This window comes from Lissotriton vulgaris, chromosome 11 (assembly GCF_964263255.1).
Source record: "Lissotriton vulgaris chromosome 11, aLisVul1.2, whole genome shotgun sequence".
Classification (NCBI taxonomy): domain Eukaryota; kingdom Metazoa; phylum Chordata; class Amphibia; order Caudata; family Salamandridae; genus Lissotriton; species Lissotriton vulgaris.
In genome coordinates, this window is record NC_141699.1 from 722,639,401 (window position 1) to 722,661,316 (window position 21,916).

The window sequence follows — 21,916 nt, forward strand, 5'->3', positions numbered from 1 at the left end:
ACTGGATCCCAGCCAGACATGAAGTGGGTGGAATGGAAAGAGTATTTTAATAATTACATTTGTGCCATTGATGAGAATGCTAAAATGAAACCTGAGCAAAAGAAAAGGATACTTCTGCATTCCCTGGGACCCAAATTGTTAAAAACTTATTCACGAATGCAGAAGTTAATTAATGCTGACTTAAGTGAATTTGACAATGCCATCGCAGACATGGACAGATATTTCGCACCTAAAGTGTGTATAGGTGTAGTGAGGCACAAATTCTTCCAAAGGAAACAAAAGAAGGAGGAGCTGGTTGATGAATGGGTTGATGACCTTAAAAAACTTGCTATTGACTGTAACTTTGGAAACTTGCATGATGATCTTATTCGAGACCAACTAGTTATGCACAATGATAATTCTCCGATTCAAGATCGTCTTTGGATAAATGGCGATGCACCTCTTGATGACGTACTTGCTATAATGAGGAAATCGGAAATGTCAGGGAGATGTGCCACCGTAGTAAAAGATACAGTTAAGGAATCAGACAAAACATCGTCTGCTGTCTTCAAAATTCAAGGAACATCAAAATATCAGAATAAGCAAGTTCAAAACAAGAATTTCAGTCAACCTGTCAGGAATCAAGGGACGGACAACAAGATGGAAGACAGAAGGTGTTACCGTTGTGGTAGCAAGGAACATATGGCTTACTACAAGTCGTGCCCTGCCCTACGGAAAAAGTGTAGTGTTTGTGGTCTCATAGGCCAGTTCAGCAAAATGTGCCGCAGGCGTACTAATGTCAAATGTATCTGGAATGAGGATGCGTGTGGTAGCGGAAGTAGTGAAGATGAGGATGGTTGCGTGAAGAATGTGAGAGGGAATTATATGTTGAACATCACTGATGAAGCTATGGAGGGTAAACCTATCTGCGAAGTATCTTTAGGTGGCGTTAAAGTTAATGTGTATGCAGATTCTGGATCTCCATATACAATTGTTAACGAAGAAGTATGGAAAAAAAAATTTACACAGAAAATAGGGGACAAGTTGAATGCCTCAGATGTTAATCCTGTGAGTTACACAGGGGAAAGAATTGTCTTATTGGATTTCAGATGGCTCACCTTCATCTTTAAAGGTAGGGTGACTAGAGGCAAGTTATACATAGCCAAAAAGGGACCTTCTGTTCTAGGTTGGTATGACCAGAAGAATCTTCACATCATCTTAGACCCTAACAGCAAGGAGAAAGTGTTAGTCTTAGATGAGTGTAGCAAGTTAGAAGATGTATTAAAAAGTAAGTTCACCAGTGTGGTAAGTGGACAATTAGGCAAGTTGAAAGGTTTTGAGCATAGAATCATGCTCAAGGGGAATGCACAACCCAAGGTGCATAAGGTTAGACCTATTCCTCTGTTGATAAGAGATGAAGTCAAAAAAGAAATTCAGGGTCTTTTGGCTAAGGGTGTTATCGAAGAGGTAGACTCTTCGGAGTGGATTAGTCCAGTTGTCGTAGCGAGGAAATCCAACGGCAAAATCCGTTTGTGTATTGATTTACGCCATCTTAACCAAAACATAGTTATTGAACGGTTTCCTTTGCCCAAGATTAATGAGATGGTTTCTTCCTTAAGGGGAGCGACCTGGTTTTCCACAATAGACCTTTCTGCTGCCTACCACCAGGTAGTCTTAGAACCTGAGTCGAGGCATCTAACAGCCTTCATCACACCATTTGGTTGTTTTCAATTTATAAGGATGCCTTTCGGCCTAGCATCAGCCGCGGCTGTGTTTCAGCGTTTAATGCACAAATTGTTTGGTGATGTGGATGGCATTTGTTTCTTTCAGGACGATGTTCTAATTGCAGGTACTGACAAAGAAGATCATGACGCCAAGCTATGGAAAGTTTTTGACACACTTAATTCAGCTGGTTTAACTGTCGAGTTATCTAAATGTGTGGTAATGTGAGTTCTCTTCCTAGTGTGAGTTCTGTTTCCGTCAGTGGGGACACAGTCTCCGTACCCTCTTTACCTGCTGCAGAAGTTTCCAAAAGGAAGAGAGTTTTGCCCAGTTGGCTAAAGGATTATGTTAGATAGTTCACCATTATCTCCTTGTTTTTTTTTCTTCCTTTTCTTTTCTTGTTCCTTTCCCTTGGGGTTCCTTTTTGTTTTTTTTTTCTTGTGAGGGAGGGGGATGTGTTATGTTGTGCTTTTTCTATAAGTATTCTGTGTGTTGCTTTAAGGCTCGTGTTAGAGCGAGCCACTCCTTAGAATGCCTTTGCTTCTTGTTATGTTCTGATTCTATGTATAGCAGTTGAAGCCTTGCTGATCTACTGTGCAGCTGTGCTTCCTGGCACCACCTGTTTATCCTTTATCTTGAATAAAGATCTAAGAAGAAATCCTGCCTCCACCTCTACTTTACACCCCAGTAACAGAACTGGCCCCCACTGCTCAAAAACCAGCCTACACCGCTCTAAACCGCCCCCCACCCTTCCAGCCTCCCGGGTACATGCCCGATGCCCACTACGGCCAGTCCGGTCCTAGCCTCATGCACCATCTATATATTTTGATCCTTTGACCTCATGCTCGAGGGAAAAACACAGAATTAAATTATGCAATCAGTTCTTTGTCATTACTCTTGTGGTAACTCTTAAAATCTGTTTGCAATTGTTTGTCCTCGAGATTCTATGACCTACAGAAAACATACCCTCTCCTTAAGCAACGGAAAAGCTTTTTATACCCTGCCAAGTGGGGAGGAGGGAAGGACAAAAAGGGGCGGCCACTTCTCAGTGGCTTCAGGTCTGGGCCGGAGAGTAAGAGTTAAAGGTCGAGCTCAAGCCATCCTGACTTTGAACACCGACTTTTCCCCACCATTTGGCAGTGGCGTAGCTAGACCTTTGGCAACCTGTGGCAGCCCCTGCGTTTGCCTCCCCCCAGCGGCCACATGTAAGAATGTGGAGGGGGGAGGCTGGAAATTCCTGCGACAGCCACATGTAAGAGCGGGGAGGGGGAGGAAGCCGCCCCCAAAACTTGCGCCCCCCATTGCCATGCCACTGCCATTTGGCCTGGTTCAGGCACAAAAACTCTGCTCTGAATCCCGTCCTCCATAGAGCCCAAAGGGACCCAGCCCCATCTGCTGAGCTGCCTTAGCCCACATCTGATGAAAAGGTGCCACCGAGATGGTGGGGTGGGAGGAGTCCCCAGACACCTCCACCCTAAGCTCACAGCACCCCTAGTGGGGGGGTGTTGGGGGGAGGGCACACTCTCAGATCCTCTAGAACCCTCCTATTCTACTTCAGCCCTCTGAAAGTTCACACCAAAGTAACTGGAAAGGTAACACTGAATTCATATAGAAGAGCCACACAGAGACAATTCAATTCATAGTATCAATCTTGAAAATCTTTGAAAATCGAAATACAATAAAAACAAAATGTTATTCTTATTTGAATTCTATTGCCACAGTGGAGTTTTCTCAACTGTGATCCCCACTGTTAGGACCACATGCACCTAATAAATACAAGTAGCAAAGTTTGACTGTTACATACAAATATAAATCACATATGATGTAATATATGTATTCCATTTCTGAATGACAAATTTACCTGTGATACTCTCTTAACAACCTCGCTGCCAACGCCTAGGCCCTGCACGAATGAGCGGGCTGCGATGAGGGCTTTGGTTGCCTTGAGTTTCAAGTCTCTGGGAACCTCTCCAAACGGTTTGAGCTGCTCAGACAGCTTGGCCAGGCAATCCAGGTACTCGTCGGTGATGGCGTACTGAGGATTCAGGATCTTGAAGAGCCGCTCCAACAAATGCATCCAAAAGTCATGGAGCACCTCCTCCAGGTTGACGCTGAGCCCTTGGTAATACTGCCGCAGCTCAAGGAACAGCTCCCTGAACTGCTTCCCATGTTGGCTGTACAAGTCCCCATAGAGTTCAGGAAAAGAGTTGTGAAGAGAAGTCTCGGATTTGTTTAACAAATCCTGGAAATAGCCTGCAAGAAAAAAACAATATTTACTGCAGGAACTAAATAATCCATAAACATATGGTCTGTAAGGTACTAATTATAGCACATTTTCAAGGAACCGTTTTATATTTACACAATGGGAAGTTGGACATTCAAGACAAGAGTCAAGTCTCCTATTTTCATGAAAATATATTTTTAACGTTTATTTTGCTGTGAGTTGTGGGTGGTCAGATGTATAATGAATTCAAATCGACAACATTTAGGATGAGATGAGGCTCGATAAACTCTCAAATATTTGACTTGGTTTAAAATCTAAATCTGCCTGACCAAGTTTATTTAACAAAGTAATTGTTGTATAGTTAAATTCACAATGTTCAAGGTGAATCATCGTATTTGTGACTACAGTGGGAGGGAGGTGGGTCAATTCTCTATAATTTCTTTGAGAGATTCACTTGAATTACCCAGAACTGTTTGCAGTGTAACGTATGGAATTGTAGCAGGCCAACTATCACCAACAGTAGTACATGTTAAGTAATCCACTCCCATTATGCCTGCATATGAGCTGCACCTGGATTATGGACTATGGAAATCAAAGGCTACTTTATCTGAAAGTTGAGTAGTTTGACATAGGTGATGGAATTCAGAGAATAATTGCTCTTCACTTGTTAGGGTACAGTTAATAATTAACTAAACCAGGGGTCTACAACCTTTTTAGTAGTAAGAGCTATATATGTTCATCCCGAGCTGCTAACATTATTAGTGTTCTTATAGTGACCAAGTCAGATGCGATTGCGTTACTGGCCACCATATACATCCTGTGATCATCTCTGTGCACTGGACAGAGTTGCCAGCATTAATGTAAAAAAAAGGTGTTGTTAATTTTGAATGTATCTACTTGAGTAATACCTAATAGCTATGGTTGCAATGCCCCTGACACCAAGGAAATGAAGTTAGTTACAAGCCTCCTCAAAGCCACATGATTTATCACTCAAATACCAGCTTTCATATATTTTGGAAATGTACACGATTTTCTCCAAACATTGCTAAGGAGGTCTGAAAATGCACACATTTTTATCTTGAATAAACTCAATAATTATATTAATTCAACCATGCAAAACCCTATTTAGTATGGTGGATTTCACACAGGAGAGCTACTTACAGGTAGCTGAAGAGCTACCAGTAGCTCACGAGCTACTCGTTGGAGAAGTACAATATAAACAGATCAAAGCTCTCTACCCCACAGTGTCAGGAGATGAGTCTGAAAGAAATTGAAGATGTGCTTCATGCATGCACACACACACAACAACATGCACACTCAGCCTCCCCACAAACACACACACACACAACTAAAGGCTTTTCTGATATCAAGGCTTTAATTCTATTTGATTAACATTGTGTTGCCATTAGGTGAAAGACTCATGTGACCTCAGACTTAGGGACTCGGTAGGAAGAAGAACATTTGGCAAACTATGTTGTGAGCTTGTGGGTAGGGTAGAGTGAGAATGCAGCTTAATGCAAACTTACTCTTCTAAAAACCTTTGCTACAACGTTGAGAGGTTAGACATCAACGAGGGACACTTGCTGACCAAGACTCTCATTTAGATATGTAACATTGTAATGGAAATTGTGCATGTCACCATAACGTTTGCCAATTGCAAAACTCAAACACTGAATTAAGGCAAACTCTCCGAATGTAAACTGTAAATGAAAGCAAACATTTCACTACAATAGGAGTGTGTCAAGGCAGTCAATGTACCATCCATTGCTCTGCTTTTTTTAGAGTGGTTCAGGCTTCACTTAACCCTTCCTCTAAGCCAAAAATACACCATCTATCATCAATCCAATTTGGTGTATTATGTGAAAAGCCTATCTGTTGTTTTTACGACATGATAGCTGTAGAAAAAAAAAATCCAGAGACACTGGCCACCGAGAGACACTTTGACATGACTCCCTGTTGAAAGGTTACCCATACTCAATTAATGGCCTGGCTGGCAAGATGGAAATGTAGTCTTGTTAGCGCCCATGGAATAAGGCAACAAGTCCCCATATAAGAAGTGGGGGGACAAAATAAGTTAGGCAGTATGCAAGAGACATCGCAGTGAGTGGCATTGCAGGCTGTGACATCACGCCTGGCATCACAGGAAGTGGCATCACGACCCATGACCTCACTGGAAGTGACATCGCAAGAAGTGACAATGGATCTTAAGAGCGCTCACATATGTTTAGCAGGTCTATCTCGAGTAAATTTGAGCATGGTGCAATACTTAACAAATTAGATTTTGCGTATATATTGTGCCACAAAAGTGGCGCAATACTGACGCAAAATCTGGGCTTCAACATATGCATTTATTTTTTGAAACTCTGCCACAAAGAAATTGGCAACAAGAAGAAACGTGGCATTAAATCTGTTGTGCTTAATTGCTTTCAAAGTCTGTTTTTTAAAATATCATATGGGGTTAAGGCACCTGCTGCATAGATCTTTGTGTGCCCAGTAAACCTCAGGAAATAATATTAACGGTTAGATAACTCGGAAGGTCAATGCACTTGCTTGAATGATCTCTGTTTTGTCATGTCAAATTTGCATAGATGGTTAATGTCTCCTGCTAAGCACACCATGTAACATGCAGATGATAGATTTGTTTTATATGTAAATAGGTAAGTGGGTACTGCTTTTAACTCAGAGATCCTTTTGTTGCTTGTAGTTCATAAATTGCAATCCTTCTAATATAGCACAGTGCACTAGGAAGGACACGTGACTCCTACACCTTGTAGCCCTCACTGTCTTATATAACACATCATGTATATTGATTTACACGCATAAGATTTTTTGTCATTGTATATTGTGCCCATGTGATGTAAAGCTCTACGACACCCTGGATCTTGATGAGTAGCACTTTAAAAGAAGTGAAACACACTAATGGCATTTAAATTATTATTTGTGCAAATACTGGGACAGACCAACACATCTGCCGTTATTACAGTGCATGCATATGTCTTATATACAGGGATTGATCAAAGTCAAAAGCATGCCTGTCTTAAGTACCTGTGAAGCGATAACAAGCTGTGAGTATTTGTTTTCCCCTCCATTGCATTTGCAGTTAGGTGTGAGGTTCCAGATAGCTGCCAGCCAGGATTCTCCTTCAAAAGGAAGACTGATGGTCCCTTTACTGGGCCTGTCTTTTAAGCTCAGCTGGAATTAAAAATAAAAATTCCCCTCCCCTGCACGTTGCTGCTTGGAATGAAAGCAGACAATGTGCAGGCGCTGCTGAATGTGTCCTGGTGTCTGAAAACGACACCTGGACAAGTTCAACATATTTCTGTGGGTCTCAACTTCTTGGCAGGGGAGACAGCGTCCACCCTGTGCAAAGCGTGAGTAGATGCTAAAGCTGTGTACCCTTGACTTCTGCCCTGCATGGGATATGGTTAGGCAAGTCAGAGAAAAACTTTCAAAGTATATTTTTCCAAAGTTCACCGTGGGGCAGGAATGCTGATATCCTGCCATGGCTGAAGGATTTCCCTACACAACTCTGGAGGTTATAGTCTTCCCCAAGGCTGAACTTCTACATAAATTTGATGGCATACCAGAAATTCCTTCATATTCTATTGGGCATTGTAAGCCTTATACTCTCTACCTCTATATCACTATGTGTTCTATATTACTTGCGATGTAAAGACTCATTTGACTGTCATGTAATGTTATGGTACTTACTTACTAACAGATTCAGGTCTGTAAATTCTTATCCTCCTTATGACTTGTGACTCATGCACTGCCAAATATTTCACATGATGAAGGTGGAGTTCAGGGTCACTGCACTGTTAGAATGCTCACGTGCAGACACAAGTCTCCTAAAGCAGAAGTTTCTAAGTAAAATGAAATGCTATTAGAGATGCAGGTCTGCTGGAACCCTTGCAAAGCCTTTCATAAAACGTTTTGTATGAGGCCGATATTTGATATTCTTACGTATCAGCTGCTGTAGGTTTCCCGTCAATAAGAAGCGGGTTGAAAAGATATGACTAGTAGAATCAAGTCTGTTGGAGCCACCACACATGTAGACTCAAGGTTCATGTTTGATTAGCTTTCAGTTACTCTTGTCGGGCAGATGCTGAGGATCAGTTGGTTGGAAGACCTTGGTGGTACATTAGGTGCTTACAAGGTTATTTTGTGTGGAACAGAGAGGCTGTCAGTATGAGTACATATTTGGAAGTGAGGCACAAGCCTAAATAGTTTACTAGCTTTATCAGAGAAATGGCTTAGTTGTTATAGTGGGATATAAGACTGGGTACCTTGAGTCAGATGAAGGATAAACGGAATTAACATTTTCTGGATTTTTCACAGCTGGTTCAGGGGTATTCGGGCAAGTCATTAGTATCATCAGTTTTGGAACTGGTCAGTGTGCTAACAGAGAATGGGCATGGAGCATTGGTAGAAGTAGGAAGGAAACTGGGTAGCTGACTGAGCTCAAAGAATGGGGAATTACAGAGTATGTTTTCAGCTTCATTCCAAGAGCATACAGGGTCATTTAGATCCAGGTGTCACCCACCATCCTACCAGGTTATTGGAAGCAATTACTTCTACTACGCTGGTGGAAAAACATTGTATGGAGAGATCTCAGACACAGAGATGGGGAGCACTGTACCGTCAGTGTAGGGGATGTATGACGTTACAACGCAGGCTATTACAATGCCTGCCTTTACAACGCGGTTTTTACATCGCATACCTTTACAACGCATGGCGCTTAGAGGTGCTAGATAGTGAAAAGTTTAATTTTCTATTCCAACTCCAGTCCCTGTGGACACTAGGGAAGGTGTTGGATAGAAAATTAAACTTATTCCCTATCCTAGAGCACCCCCCAGCGCAATGCGTTGTAATGGTTTGCGTTGTAATGACCGCGTCGTAATGGTATTGCGTTGTAAAAGATTTGTTGTAAAGGCTGTTTACCCAGTGTAGGGGACGGTGAGGTGGCTCTGCAGAAGGAAGCAATGCTTTAATTTTGGAACAAATTAAGGGACAGGGATGGAACGAGGAAAGATCCCTTTAAATAACACAATATTGCTCCAAATGCTTTTTCTAGGGGATAGAGCATTAGTGCTTTGTGTGTGGTCAACCAAATTAAATGATGTATATGTGGTGTGTGTTTATGACTTGCATGTGCATGCGTATGGCTCAGAATGTTTATTACAAGTATGATGGGGTGAGGGGTGATGTGTTTGTGTGACTTCTTGATTACCCAGTACAATCAAAATTCTGGAATGGCTGGTAGATACCTGCTAGAGAATATCCCAGACTACGTACTGTGCCTGTGGTGGAGCCGGTAGGCTAAAAAGTGGAACATTTGTTCTTTGACAGGAGCAGTGATAGAGTTCGATACCACAGTATCTGGAACTGACTCGGTTGGGGGAAAAAAATCAGGTTTGAGCACACAGACATCTCAAAGATCATGCAATTGGCGGCTGACTACATTGTACGACAGGTAGGGCAGTTTTGTTAGTGTTGTCCTCTACTGCTATTAGCTGTTGATATTGCTCACACAGCACTTGAGCTTCTATCTTCTTCCAGTAATGGGCCACACCCACTACACTGACCTTGGTGTGGCTGTCCTTGCTAGAAGACAGCCACTTGCAAAGATGCAATGGCAAGTCCCTTTATACTGAAAAATTATTTTTGCTCGGATGCTGTGTTGTCACTAAACAGGCGGGAAGGCTAGGCAGAGGACACTCCCTAAAATCAGGCCCCCAACCATGCTCCCAGCGCACATCATATTAGTTGAAAAAATGACATGCTATTGTTTGGTTATGAGGTTCTTACTTGTGTTTTGGGCTAGAATATGTTTAGGTCTTACTCTGTGGGGACAGGGGATGGTTCAGAAGGGTTTAGAGTTGAAAGTCACAATCAAACACAAACGAGAAGCTGTGCACACAAGCATGCAAAATAATCACTGCGAACATGCATGAATATTTCAACCAAACATTCATCCAATGAGACACACCTAATATTGGCCTCAAGGATCTGCCAGAGATGGTGACACCGGAGAACTCCAGTAAGACACTATATGATTGCTCACTTAGAAAGATACACTTGTTTCAGCCCTGCCAAGAATCACGCATCAGACGTGACACTAACGCATTTCAGTGTGGTGATCCGCATCACCGCACTGAAATGCAAAGTCACGCATAATCGGCATTAGCATGTCTGTGCTGTCAAGCCTAGCACTTATATGCTGAAGCTGTAAAGCCAGAGGCTGTGGAAACGCGCACTGCTTCCGAGTCCCAGTAAGCTTGAGGGGTCATGGCTGGCTGAGCCAACTACTTACTGGCTACAATGGATCAATAGGGCCGCACCGCGGCAATACCTAATTCCGACAAGGTGACGTCAGGAGAGGCAATGTCCAATGCTAATTACAGAGAATCGATTGTCACTAAATAGCCCTGTCGGGCTTCCAGAGAAGACCGCTACAACAGCCACGGGTAAGTCAAGATCATTGGTGACTATTGCCTTTGGTTTTATTGGTTTGTTGTAAATTCTGGTGCCTAGAATATTTAGACACTTATTGGCACGTTATGGCCAGATATGGTTGTATCTTAGCAGGAGGGCCTGCGATTGAGTTGGCTGGGTTTCACTTGTAGGGTCCAGATGTGGGCAGGTAATATACACAGTCTTAAACGAACGGCTGAGATTCACATGCAAGTGGATGGCCCTTGGCTAGGTGCACTAGTAATCGTTCGGCCTGAGTCAGAGTTATTTGGTCGCTATTCAGGACCTAGGTGGGAAGATCATAGGCAGTATCTCCACGCCGGGAAGTACACAGTGAGAAAGTAGTAGTGTGCCAAGTTGCCGAACTTGATATATACATTGGTTAATAGCCGCCTTGGGTCCAACGAGTGCCCGATAGGGGTGACTGGTCAAGAGACAGACATTAACAGTCACTTGGCACGGGGGACTAGAAAGGAGATTGCCTAAGTAGGTCCCAACTAGCCTTATACGCATGATGGAGACAATTAGTGACATGCCTAAAAGGTAGATTTACAAAAGGGGGTGGTGATGAACAGAGTGTCTGAATTGAGCAGACCACTCTTACCCAGTCCAAAGATCAGGGCTTGATCCATCACCATTATTTATCTCACTGCCCCATCCCAGCTCAGAACCTGGCTATATGCAAATCAGTCTGTCCCTGGCCCAGTGCATCATGGGAACAGGGCAGACTAAACTACCAAGCCAATTCTTTACCAGAAAGGAGCCAAGCTACCGGGGACCGGTTTCTGGCATTTCAGCCTCTTCGGCCCGGCTTGCTTGAATCCTGATGGAGCAGTGAGAAAGGGACTCATGTCTGAGTATACCCTGCCACACCTATAGTGGCCAAAATCGATTTACAAAAGGGGGTGGTGATGAACAGAGTGTCTGAATTGAGCAGACCACTCTTACCCAGTCCAAAGATCAGGGCTTGATCCATCACCGTTATTTATCTCACTGCCCCATCCCAGCTCAGAACCTGGCTATATGCAAATCAGTCTGTCCCTGGCCCAGTGCATCATGGGAACAGGGCAGACTAAACTACCAAGCCAATTCTTTACCAGAAAGGAGCCAAGCTACCGGGGACCGGTTTCTGGCATTTCAGCCTCTTCGGCCCGGCTTGCTTGAATCCTGATGGAGCAGTGAGAAAGGGACTCATGTCTGAGTATACCCTGCCACACCTATAGTGGCCAAAATCGATTTACAAAAGGGGGTGGTGATGAACAGAGTGTCTGAATTGAGCAGACCACTCTTACCCAGACCCTTGCTCATTGCACCATCAGGATTCAAGCAAACCGGGCCGAAGACGGCTGTAATGCCAGAAACCGGTCCCCGGGAGCTTGTTTCCTTCCCAGTGTAAGAATTGGCTTTTGTAGTTTGGTTTGCCCTGTTCCCATCATGCACTGGGACAGGAACAGACTAATTTGCATACAGCCAGGTTCTGAAACTGGGATGGTGCAGTGAGCTAAAAAAAGGTGTTGGATCTAGCCCTGATCTCTTGACTGGGTGAGAGCTTTCTGCTTAATTCAGAGACTCTGTCCCTCACCACCCCTTGTTGTAAATATTTTTGTCCACCCTAAGCGGGGAAGGGTATTCTCAGATGTGAGACCCTTGCTCATTGCACCATCAGGATTCAAGCAAACCGGGCCGAAGACGGCTGTAATGCCAGAAACCGGTCCCCGGGAGCTTGTTTCCTTCCCAGTGTAAGAATTGGCTTTTGTAGTTTGGTTTGCCCTGTTCCCATCATGCACTGGGACAGGAACAGACTAATTTGCATACAGCCAGGTTCTGAAACTGGGATGGTGCAGTGAGCTAAAAAACGGTGTTGGATCTAGCCCTGATCTCTTGACTGGGTGAGAGCTTTCTGCTTAATTCAGAGACTCTGTCCCTCACCACCCCTTGTTGTAAATATTTTTGTCCACCCTAAGCGTGGAAGGGTATTCTCAGATGTGAGACCCTTGCTCATTGCACCATCAGGATTCAAGCAAACCGGGCCGAAGATGGCTGTAATGCCAGAAACCGGTCCCCGGGAGCTTGTTTCCTTCCCAGTGTAAGAATTGGCTTTTGTAGTTTGGTTTGCCCTGTTCCCATCATGCACTGGGACAGGAACAGACTAATTTGCATACAGCCAGGTTCTGAAACTGGGATGGTGCAGTGAGCTAAAAAACGGTGTTGGATCTAGCCCTGATCTCTTGACTGGGTGAGAGCTTTCTGCTTAATTCAGAGACTCTGTCCCTCACCACCCCTTGTTGTAAATATATGCCTAAAAGGTAAGCCTTGTGGTAGGAACGGGATCCCAAGGGAGGTAGCTCGGTCGGCCTACACAGGCAGGTGATTTCCGCAGGGGCTTAGTTAAGCTTGCGGCCAGGCAGGGGCTTGCACAACCAAGGTGATTACAGCAAGGGCAAGCACGCACCAAGTGATGGATGCTCAAGTCCATTCGAGACAGACAATTACACCTGCTCAAGAGCCAGGGAGCTAGTCAGTGGTGGTAGCTGCCAGTTAAACTGTGGGGCGGTGCAATAACCTGAGGCGAACGTGGGTTCAACTTAATTTGGCTACAATGATTGAAGAAGGTTGTTTTAGCTGTCCGACTGCCCAAAAAGGGTCAAGTGTTTCGCGTTCATGTGTTTCCCCCTTTTATACGTCAAAGACACATGGACACCCGTTGCTAGGTCACTTTTCCCAGGGCAGGTTAGTTCCTAAGGTGGGAAATGACCTTTAATATGCCTCGCCAGGGCACGGATAGCCGCTCAAAAGAGCTGGAGCCTGCGAGGGAGAGCAAGGTTAGAAACTTAGACGGGCAGCGCTGGGCCCAATACCCCCTCACAAAGTCACCGGGGGGTACTAGGCTGTAGGTGTCTTTGAGGGACGGGCGAGGGTTTTATAGGGCTGAAGTGGGTGACACAGCGTTGGCAGGGACACAGATGGGTCCAGCGAATCCACCAAAAAGGAGTATAGCTAAACATGTGACACACTATCTTGTAGTTTGTCACCATTACAGGCATGACTTTCAAGGGTCACAGGTGGACAACTGGGTCTGGGCACCAGTAGGTTGGCACTTCACGATATGGTGCAGTGTCTAATGTTGGACACCACACACTTATTCCCTCAAACCTGTGTGACACCATTCTATGGGCACCAGGGATGAATTGAAAATAACTATGAAGTTGTCTGGTCTAGGTGGCAAAGTATGAACCAGGGATGAAGACCACAATAACCACATGGGGCAAATTAGCAACCAGTGGGGGACTGGTAAACGTCAGTGGTCGGAAATCACCCCTGGCTCCTGTGTCAGGGAGCTTGGCAGGGGAGGCATGGAGCCTGCGTGCAGGAAGTTCTGGGCTATGCGTAAATTCTCTGGGCAGAGGAGACCTGGCCTGATTAGACCTGGGTGCTACACGCTAAATTCACAGGGTGTGTTGAGAACGAGGGGTACTTCTGCCCAGTATAAGCATCGACCGATTTGTGCTGGTTAGGGGAGAGGCCCTAGAAATAGCAGGATGTAAGTAGGAATGCCGGCCTTGGTGGGGGGCCCTAGCAGCGACGGTCGCCACACCCAGGGCTGTGGCAGAGTTACAGGGCGATCCAGAGGCGGAAAGGTACTCAGGGGTACCCTCTTCAGGAGCACAAAGGGTGCTGAGGCCTAATAACCCCAGGAAGTCTGTGCAGTGGACCCTGGGGTGCGATAGCGCCCCGCTATCCTATGGGTGGTTGGAAACCGGTACAATCGGGGGTCGCTTGAACGCTCCGCCCCTTGTAGGGGGGCGTGAGCAAGAGGGTGGACCAATGGTTCACCGGAAGTGGGAGTGGCTATCCCTCACCCCAAACGCTAAGCAACGATTGGCTAAGGCCTCGATGCAAGTTGGCCCTTCAGGTGGTAGGCCGCGAGGGGCAGCTTGCCTTTGGATCGCCTGTAAGATAACCCACCATGCTGGCATATGTGTATGCTAATAAACCTGCAGCTACTTTTCTCCAACAAAAAGTTGTCTTGTCTGCTTACTTATGCTTCATGTATGTTGCTGCAAGAGGGCTGGTGAGTGGGCCGATATTGGCACTATGCGGGCTGACCGACAAAGTCACCGCAGGGAACCCTCTTAAGAGGGGCGTCCCCCTTAGTGCCACAAGATGGCACACGGGGCAGCCCAGTGTTCCGGGACCCCTGTTCGGGTCCCGTCATCAATTTCGGCCGTGCTGGGGGGCGGGGGAGAGGTATAAATTCTTCCCTCGCCCACCTGGCGTTCTCTTTGTCCCGACACCCTGTCGCCATTTCCCTCCCTACCGCGTATCCGGCGCTTTCAGGGAGGGGGGGGAACTGTCTTCTAATCTTTTTATTTGTGTTGCAGGTGGAGTTACAGGGCGATCCAAAGGCGGAAAGGTACTCAGGGGTACCCTCTTCAGGAGCACAAAGGGTGCTGAGGCCTAATATCCCCAGGAAGTCTATGCGGTGGACCCTGGGGTGCGACGGCGCCCTGCTATCCTACGGGCGGTTGCTAACCTATACAACCGGGGGTCGCTTGAACACTCTGTCCCTTGTAGGGGGGGGCGTGAGCAAGAGGGTAGACCAATGGTTCACCGGAAGTGGGAATAGCTATCCCTCACCACAACCGCTAAGCAACGATTGGCTAAGGCCACGATGCAAGTTGGCCCTTCAGGTGGTAGGCCGCGAGGGGCGGCTTGCCTTTGGATCGCCTGTCAGATAACCCACCATGTTGGCATATGTGTATGCTAATAAACCTGCAGCTACTTTTCTCCAACAAAAAGTTGTCTTGTCTGCTTATTTATGCTTCATGTATGTTGCTGCAAGAGGGCTGGTGAGTGGGCCGATGTTGGCACTATGCCGGTGCGCCTCTGGACTGTCTCTCACAGACTCAACAAGCATTTCCAATGCAATAGGTCTCGCAGCATTAAAGTTTGAGTTACTGGCATTGTAAACGACAATGCTTTGCATTAATTTTCTTTCGTTAATTTGCAATTGGTATATAAACATTGTGTGTGAATGGTTAGCTGTTGCTTATGCTAAGCAAAGCTGGCAGTAATATAGAGTGCTAGTCTTGCTTGTTATAAGCATGCTGATTTAAAGCGCTCCGATACCTGCGGGTAAAGTTTGCGCTATATAAAAGTGAAAACTAATAAATAAATTAAAAAAATGTGAGACCAATTGCATTGCAAATGTTTGTTGAAACTGTGATCGCTATCCAGATCTCTGCCCACCCAAAAAAATAACACTTTCTCTGTGATTTCCAGTTTTACTTAATTCCAAGCAGAAGCGCCAAGATTATCTAATGATTATCAGCAAGGACCAGTGCCAAGACCCTGTTCTAGATCTTCACTAACTGATTGGCGCCCATGGACACAGTGAACCCTGGTTCATGACCTCCCAATCAACAGAGGTGATAGTTATGCATTCATTTCGGTCATTCGTAGTAAATTGTACAAAACAGATAAAAATAGGTTACTTTCGCTCATACAAAATAACTGTGGCCTTCTACGGAGACCTGCAGGATTCACATGATCTCTGTTTTTCCATCTTAGTGAAATGATGAACTACAATTTACGTTATCACTTGTAAGCTGACAACAAAATCAAAATATTCAAGGATGTGGATGATCGCTACATTTTTAAAGAGAGCCTCTCACATGTAAATCATTTGGTAAGCCAAAATTGTCTTTGCATCAGTACAGTAAATACAGAAACCTTGCTCAGACTGTGCAGACACGTAGGATTAAATGTTGATTTGCTGCGACTCCAATTCCCTCAAGTAAAGTCAGACTTGGAATGCATGTTCAACTCCAAGTTACCCAACATTATGGATGCAAACAATGTACCCAAGAACAGTTTTACAGACTTTGATGCATTTGTGAATACTCAATCTCCTATAGACATCATTAAATTACCCTTGCACTTGCAGTGATCCTATTTTAAATGCCTGTCCCTTCATTATTGTTTTCCTACCTTTCAAGGGGGCTTACAACGTAAATGTAAATGTACAGTAATTTATATAGCGCAAAATCACCGAGCGGTTTCTAAGCGCTTGCTTAGGGAACCTATCCTGGTATTCCCCTGTGAGATAACCCAGGCAGGGTAGCCAGGCATCCCGCCGCAAGGGGCTGTTGTGGAGATTAAGCAAGTTATTGCCCAGAGTCGCAGAGTGTGAACCCGTGAATCGAGTAGGCACTGGAGCGAGAATTGTCAAGTCCATGGACATTTTTTTTAGGACTCAAGACCCTGCCGAGCCGGGAATTGAACCCTGGTCCCAGGCTGACCTCTGCTTCCAGGTCTGCCTCCTCTAACCAGTGAGCCACACTTCTCCACATAGCACAGTTGACGCTACACTAAAGACATGTGTTTAAAGAAACTCTCCAGATAGACCCCCCCTGTAGGTGAAGTGATCCATCTCGTGCTAACTGAAGTATCTTTAAGGCAAAATGCAGTCCCTACACAAATTTCAAAAGTCAGCCCTGGTGAAATGTAAAATATGTATTTCTTTTGCATGCAAATGATAGAATGTGCCCATATTTTACCCTTCGCCGTCTCCAGACTGCTTAGGTGGTGTAAAGAAGCTATACAAAGTTTTTAAAAAAAACAAATAAATAAACCTGTCTCTTTACCATAAAGATTAGCACGAGCCTGGTGCTTTCTGCCCCCATTCGAAACGCTATAACGTTTTTAAAGTGGCTTCTGAATAATCCTGGGTCAAAATACGCTTTTGTATTGTTTCACTTGGGTTTCTCCTTCTGAAAGTAGTTTTCAGAACTGCATGTTCTGCAACATTTTAAATGGGAACGCTGCTTTCCCGTTTGCTACTAGCTACAAAACCGATACTGCCACATGTGTCTAAGATAAAAAAAAAAAGTTTTAAGATGCCATCGAGCAAAGCCCACTTTCCCCAGCACTGTTTTGTTTTTAGTCTCCTTTAACCACTGCACAAAAGTAGAGTTGATAAGCGTACAGCACTATGGCCCTCTTTAATTCACAACAGTTCAAAGTACCCCTCCGTTTACCATGGTCTGCGCTAAACACACAAAGGCAAGGAGAACACTCTTTTCGTGGATATGCAGAACACTTGTTGCCCAATCAGGGTTGCTGCTTTAACAATGTAACCCAATACCTCGTTCTCAATCAGAAAAACACGTCAAATGAGCACATTTGCAGTTTAGTGATGCAATGTTTACTTGCTCCCCTCGTTCCGTCCCCAATCAAGTTTCTTTTTTTATCAATGCTACCACGCCCAATTGCACAAAAACACAGTTGCTTCCATCACACTAAGGAGGCCTAAATAAAAACGACAAAACGTCTGTATAAAGAAAACAAAACCTTTAATCATGTATTTATAGAAAATAAACACATGTCGCTTTTCTAGTTATAACAGTAAAAACCCACAAAACAACGTCACTTGTTTGTGTCTATGTGACATAGACTACGTTCCTTACTACTGTACCATATAAATGCACTACCTTGGTATTAATTACTCTCGAAACAGCTAACCCCCGGGTGGAATACTTTTCACTTCTGTGGAAAAGCCCGCAACGGAAACTTACTGCGCATCACCTGTGATTCCATGACCGGTTTTCAAGGCCTTCTGTTTTCAATCCAGCGCCGGTAAGGAGCAATCAAGTGGCATAGGCCCCGCGAGGCGCTTCACAGGGAGCGAAGACAACACAGATCAACCCATCATTCGCCCACTCCCCATGCGCGCGAGACGCTCATTCACCGTTCCCTGGCACGTGCTCGAGTGATGGAACATTTCCAGTCAGAAACCGGGTGCCTCCATACTTCCGGCGAGAAACGCCGTCTGGGTGGCAAGGATTGGGGTGAAGGGAAGCGCCCAGAGGAGAGGAACATGTGTTTTGTGCACTAGGAATGATTAATCACCTGAAGAGCGTAATCCGGGGGTGGAAAGTGGGTTTATGTTTGATCGGGCGCACTCCCCTCCCACGCCAGTCACAGCTTAAAGGCATTTGAAAAAAATCTACCTGACAGTACAGAGGAATTTCACAAGAAGTTATTTTGCCTGCGGATGAGGGGTTGATGAAGAGGAGGGAGGGGGAGTGACGGTGACTCACCGGTGTCGGAGGGTCCCAGAGGAGGACTGTGAGTCCCACAGAGCCCAGGAAGAGGAGAGCAATCAAAGGGCTAGGAAGGGAAACTGAAAGTGCGCGGCACAATAGCTGCTTGTGCCCACACGCTGACGCACTGAGCATGCGTGCTGCCACCTTGCCTGGGACATGGGCGGGGATGGAGTGTGCGGCAGTCCGGGCCTCCTGTGAGCTGAGGGAGCCTGCGTGGAGCGCACCCCACAGAGAGAAGTCCCACTGAAGCCCACCCCGGTGCCGATGCGGTGAGTGGGGCTTAGTTGGACAGGGGAGGGGGGGTGTCTCTGTGCGCTCGTGTGTGTGGCCGCCGGCAGGGGGGAGGGGGGTGTGTGTGGGCAGTGGCGGTGGCAGGGGGTTGTGTGTGTCTGTATGTGTGCGTGCGTGTATGTGCGATCATGTGTGTGTCTCTGTGTGTGCGCATGCGTGTGTGAAAGCAGGGGGATGTGTGGCTGTGTGTGTGTTGGAGCTTCTCAGGAGACAGGAGATGGCCACAGCGTGTGTGTTCTCGCACGCGTGGCCCGCTCCCATCGCTTTTGGAAAATGCGCGTGGCTATCTCTTGTCTCCTGGAAAGCTGAGTCGCTCACAATAGGTCTCTGGCGAGACCTCGCTTTCGCGCGATTAACGCCACGAGACCTAAAAATGAGCATTGATTTATAAATGGCGCTTAGCGCTTAGTCAGTGATCAGCTACCTGTCCTATGGCTAAAGTTATATGCACCGCAAATGAATTTAACAAAAAAAAACAAGTACGTTTTAAAACCTATACTTTGCAAAAATGTTCTCTGGACTTTAATGGCCAGAGGCAGACAAACGTCTTCTACCGGGGGGGGGGGCTCTGGTGACAGGAGGAAGACGTGACAAATGTGAAGGTGCTAGTGGGCGAGGGACAGAAGGCAAAAAGCATGACCTGCGGAACGTGACAGGGAGGGGAGCGTGACAATCACAACGCATGTTTGCGCATAGCCTTCCCCCTTCTAGTCTCACCCAGACACTTCTTGAATGGTAGGTAGGCCAACTGTTGGCCCCAATCAACGAGCGGCATCCTCACTCCTAAATAAAGAAACGGAGTCGGAGTTTCTGTAGCAAGGGTGTCCGGCTACCGGGTATACAGTTCCTGGCTGTATACTCTGGGCTGTTTTAGTCTTGCTTTTTAATCTAGAGTTGAGGGTGGTTAGTCTTTCTCCTCGCTTTCAAGGAGTGTCTGGACAGGAGAAGATAACTTTTAGAGGACTGTGGAAAGGAGCAGCTCCCTGCTACTGTTCGAAATCAGTCTCTTCCTTTCAACACTCATGGACTGAGGTCCTCCTGGGGGATACCTCTAATACCCCTCCCCTCCATAGACAAGAATCAAGAGAACCGACTCAAACCAGCCAGAGCAGGTCCTGCCCCTAACACCTTCCCCCTCCCATGAGCTTGCACTTCAGCACTGCTCACACTAGGGCCTGCACGCTCACAGTGACCTCTGTTGAGTGTCAAATCCTACTGATGGGACCGTCATAACTCTTTCCTCCCCTCCACTTACTGGTGGATATAGCCCACCGTCAACCTCAGACGAACCCCAATATAGACTCCAAACTGAACCTCGAGCAACATAACCCCTCCCTAGACTCCACTCTTGTTATTTGGAAAATTATTTTCTTTATTTTACATCTCAGGTTGGATTACAATTATTTCTCGTCCATTTGGGAGAGGACACGAAATTAAAAAACACAGAGACACCAAGTGGTCCATCTGGCCTCTCTAAGGAGAAACCATTCTGTCAAACGATCTGAGTGCAGAAGGGGACACCTTTTTACTTTTTTACAAGCACTATGTAAGCACAGCCTGGTGGAGCCTTCATGGTGCTTTATCAAGTGTAAGTATGGATGAATGTATCAATTCTGAGCCGGAGAAGTGGCTCAGTTGTAACACACACTTATCCCTCATCTTACCTAGAGATAATGTGCAACATGACCAGAAACTGACAGGCTTTATGGCTGTTGTGAGTTCAGGCTGCTCTTAGCCACAGGTGCATACTCACCAGAAACCCACACTATCCTTTAATATATTTTGGGTCACGAGAAAGTGTCACTCGTAGTCTTTGAAATGTCACTCATATTTACACTGAAATTATGAAAATGTCACCTTGGCAGCTATGTTGTTTCACGTGGAAGGTGCAGGGAATGAGGAACCCGGCTAGGCATCACAAAATAGAGTCCTAGCTATGCCGGGTTGATGTAGTATCTCTCGAAAAATACCGCTATCTAAAGAGGAAGAAATCAACAAATGAAAAAGCTGGAGGAGATATATGTCGGGTACTACTTACTCCTCATTTGCCATATTGTGGATCACACCAGAAATCCAAAGATAATCACTAAATAAAGCATAAACCATAAAGGCACATATATAATTACTGAGGGGAGAGCCATCTTGATGGTGTATCTAGGAACCTATTTTTCCACCTTTACTCAGATCAACACCTTGGGCACTAACTGACCAATGGTACACTCAGTTATGTAATTGGAATTTACTGGATGCATGGTGATCCATCCAATTAACTAGATCGAGGATGCTGATTAAACTAGAATGTATGATCCCTAGTCCAGAATTTGGGAGGTTCTCTGCTCAGCAGATTTGCAAGATTGCATTCAAGATGAACATTTGTGCCAAAACCTGACCAGACCGCCCGCCCCCCCTCCATTACCTCTACCACTAACAAGGGCAAAAATAGGATATGCATCCTGTCTTGGCGGATGCAAGTGGAATCCCTCAGAAACAGCACATTTAGAGGCAGCTTTAGGGAAACAATTGCAATATATTTCATAGAGAACGCTGGGTCCAGAGAACGTTTTTGACGGAATGGGAGGAGCCTTAAGCGGTGGCAAGTAGCATGTCTTCAGTCTACTAATGGGGTCAGAAAGGTATTGAATAGGGAAATGAAAGTCATAGTAGGTAGAATATTGAAATTGGAAAGCTAGCTTACCCACCACCATGAGGGAGGCAAGGCAATAGTGGCAAACATTCAAAAACTAAGCAAAGATCCTTCGAAAGTTGGAGCCTATTGCCTCTTACCCATGCTAAATACAAGTTGTACGATCTTGCGGAAAGTGTTAGCGGGCACACAGTCAAAAGTACAGGCCAGTCATGCGCACCTAGACAAATCCGGTTTTGTAACTAAAACATGCACCATGTCTAATATCAGACAGCTGTTCACATATTTGCTTCCCCTTGATGACTATGATACAGAGATACAGAGAAAGCCTTCGACTCACTGAAATGGGACTTCTTGTTCAAGGTTCTAGAAAAAATGGAGTTTGGAAATGAAATAATGAGTTGGCTCGAACTTCTCTACACAAGCCCTTCTTTCTCCCTTTTCTGTCTTTCTCACTCTCTTGCTCTCATGCAG

The 21,916-nt window shown here is 45.4% G+C and overlaps 1 protein-coding gene across 1 annotated transcript in view; it reads right to left on the reverse strand.

Moving 5' to 3' along the window:
- GPC1 (glypican 1) overlaps window positions 1-21,916 on the reverse strand; it is a 415,429-nt gene that overhangs the window by 171,357 nt on the left and 222,156 nt on the right. The window contains exon 3 of the mRNA XM_086943806.1: window positions 3,563-3,954. Coding sequence (XP_086799932.1) covers window positions 3,563-3,954 — 392 coding nt within the window. The remainder of the gene's footprint in view (window positions 1-3,562; window positions 3,955-21,916) is intronic.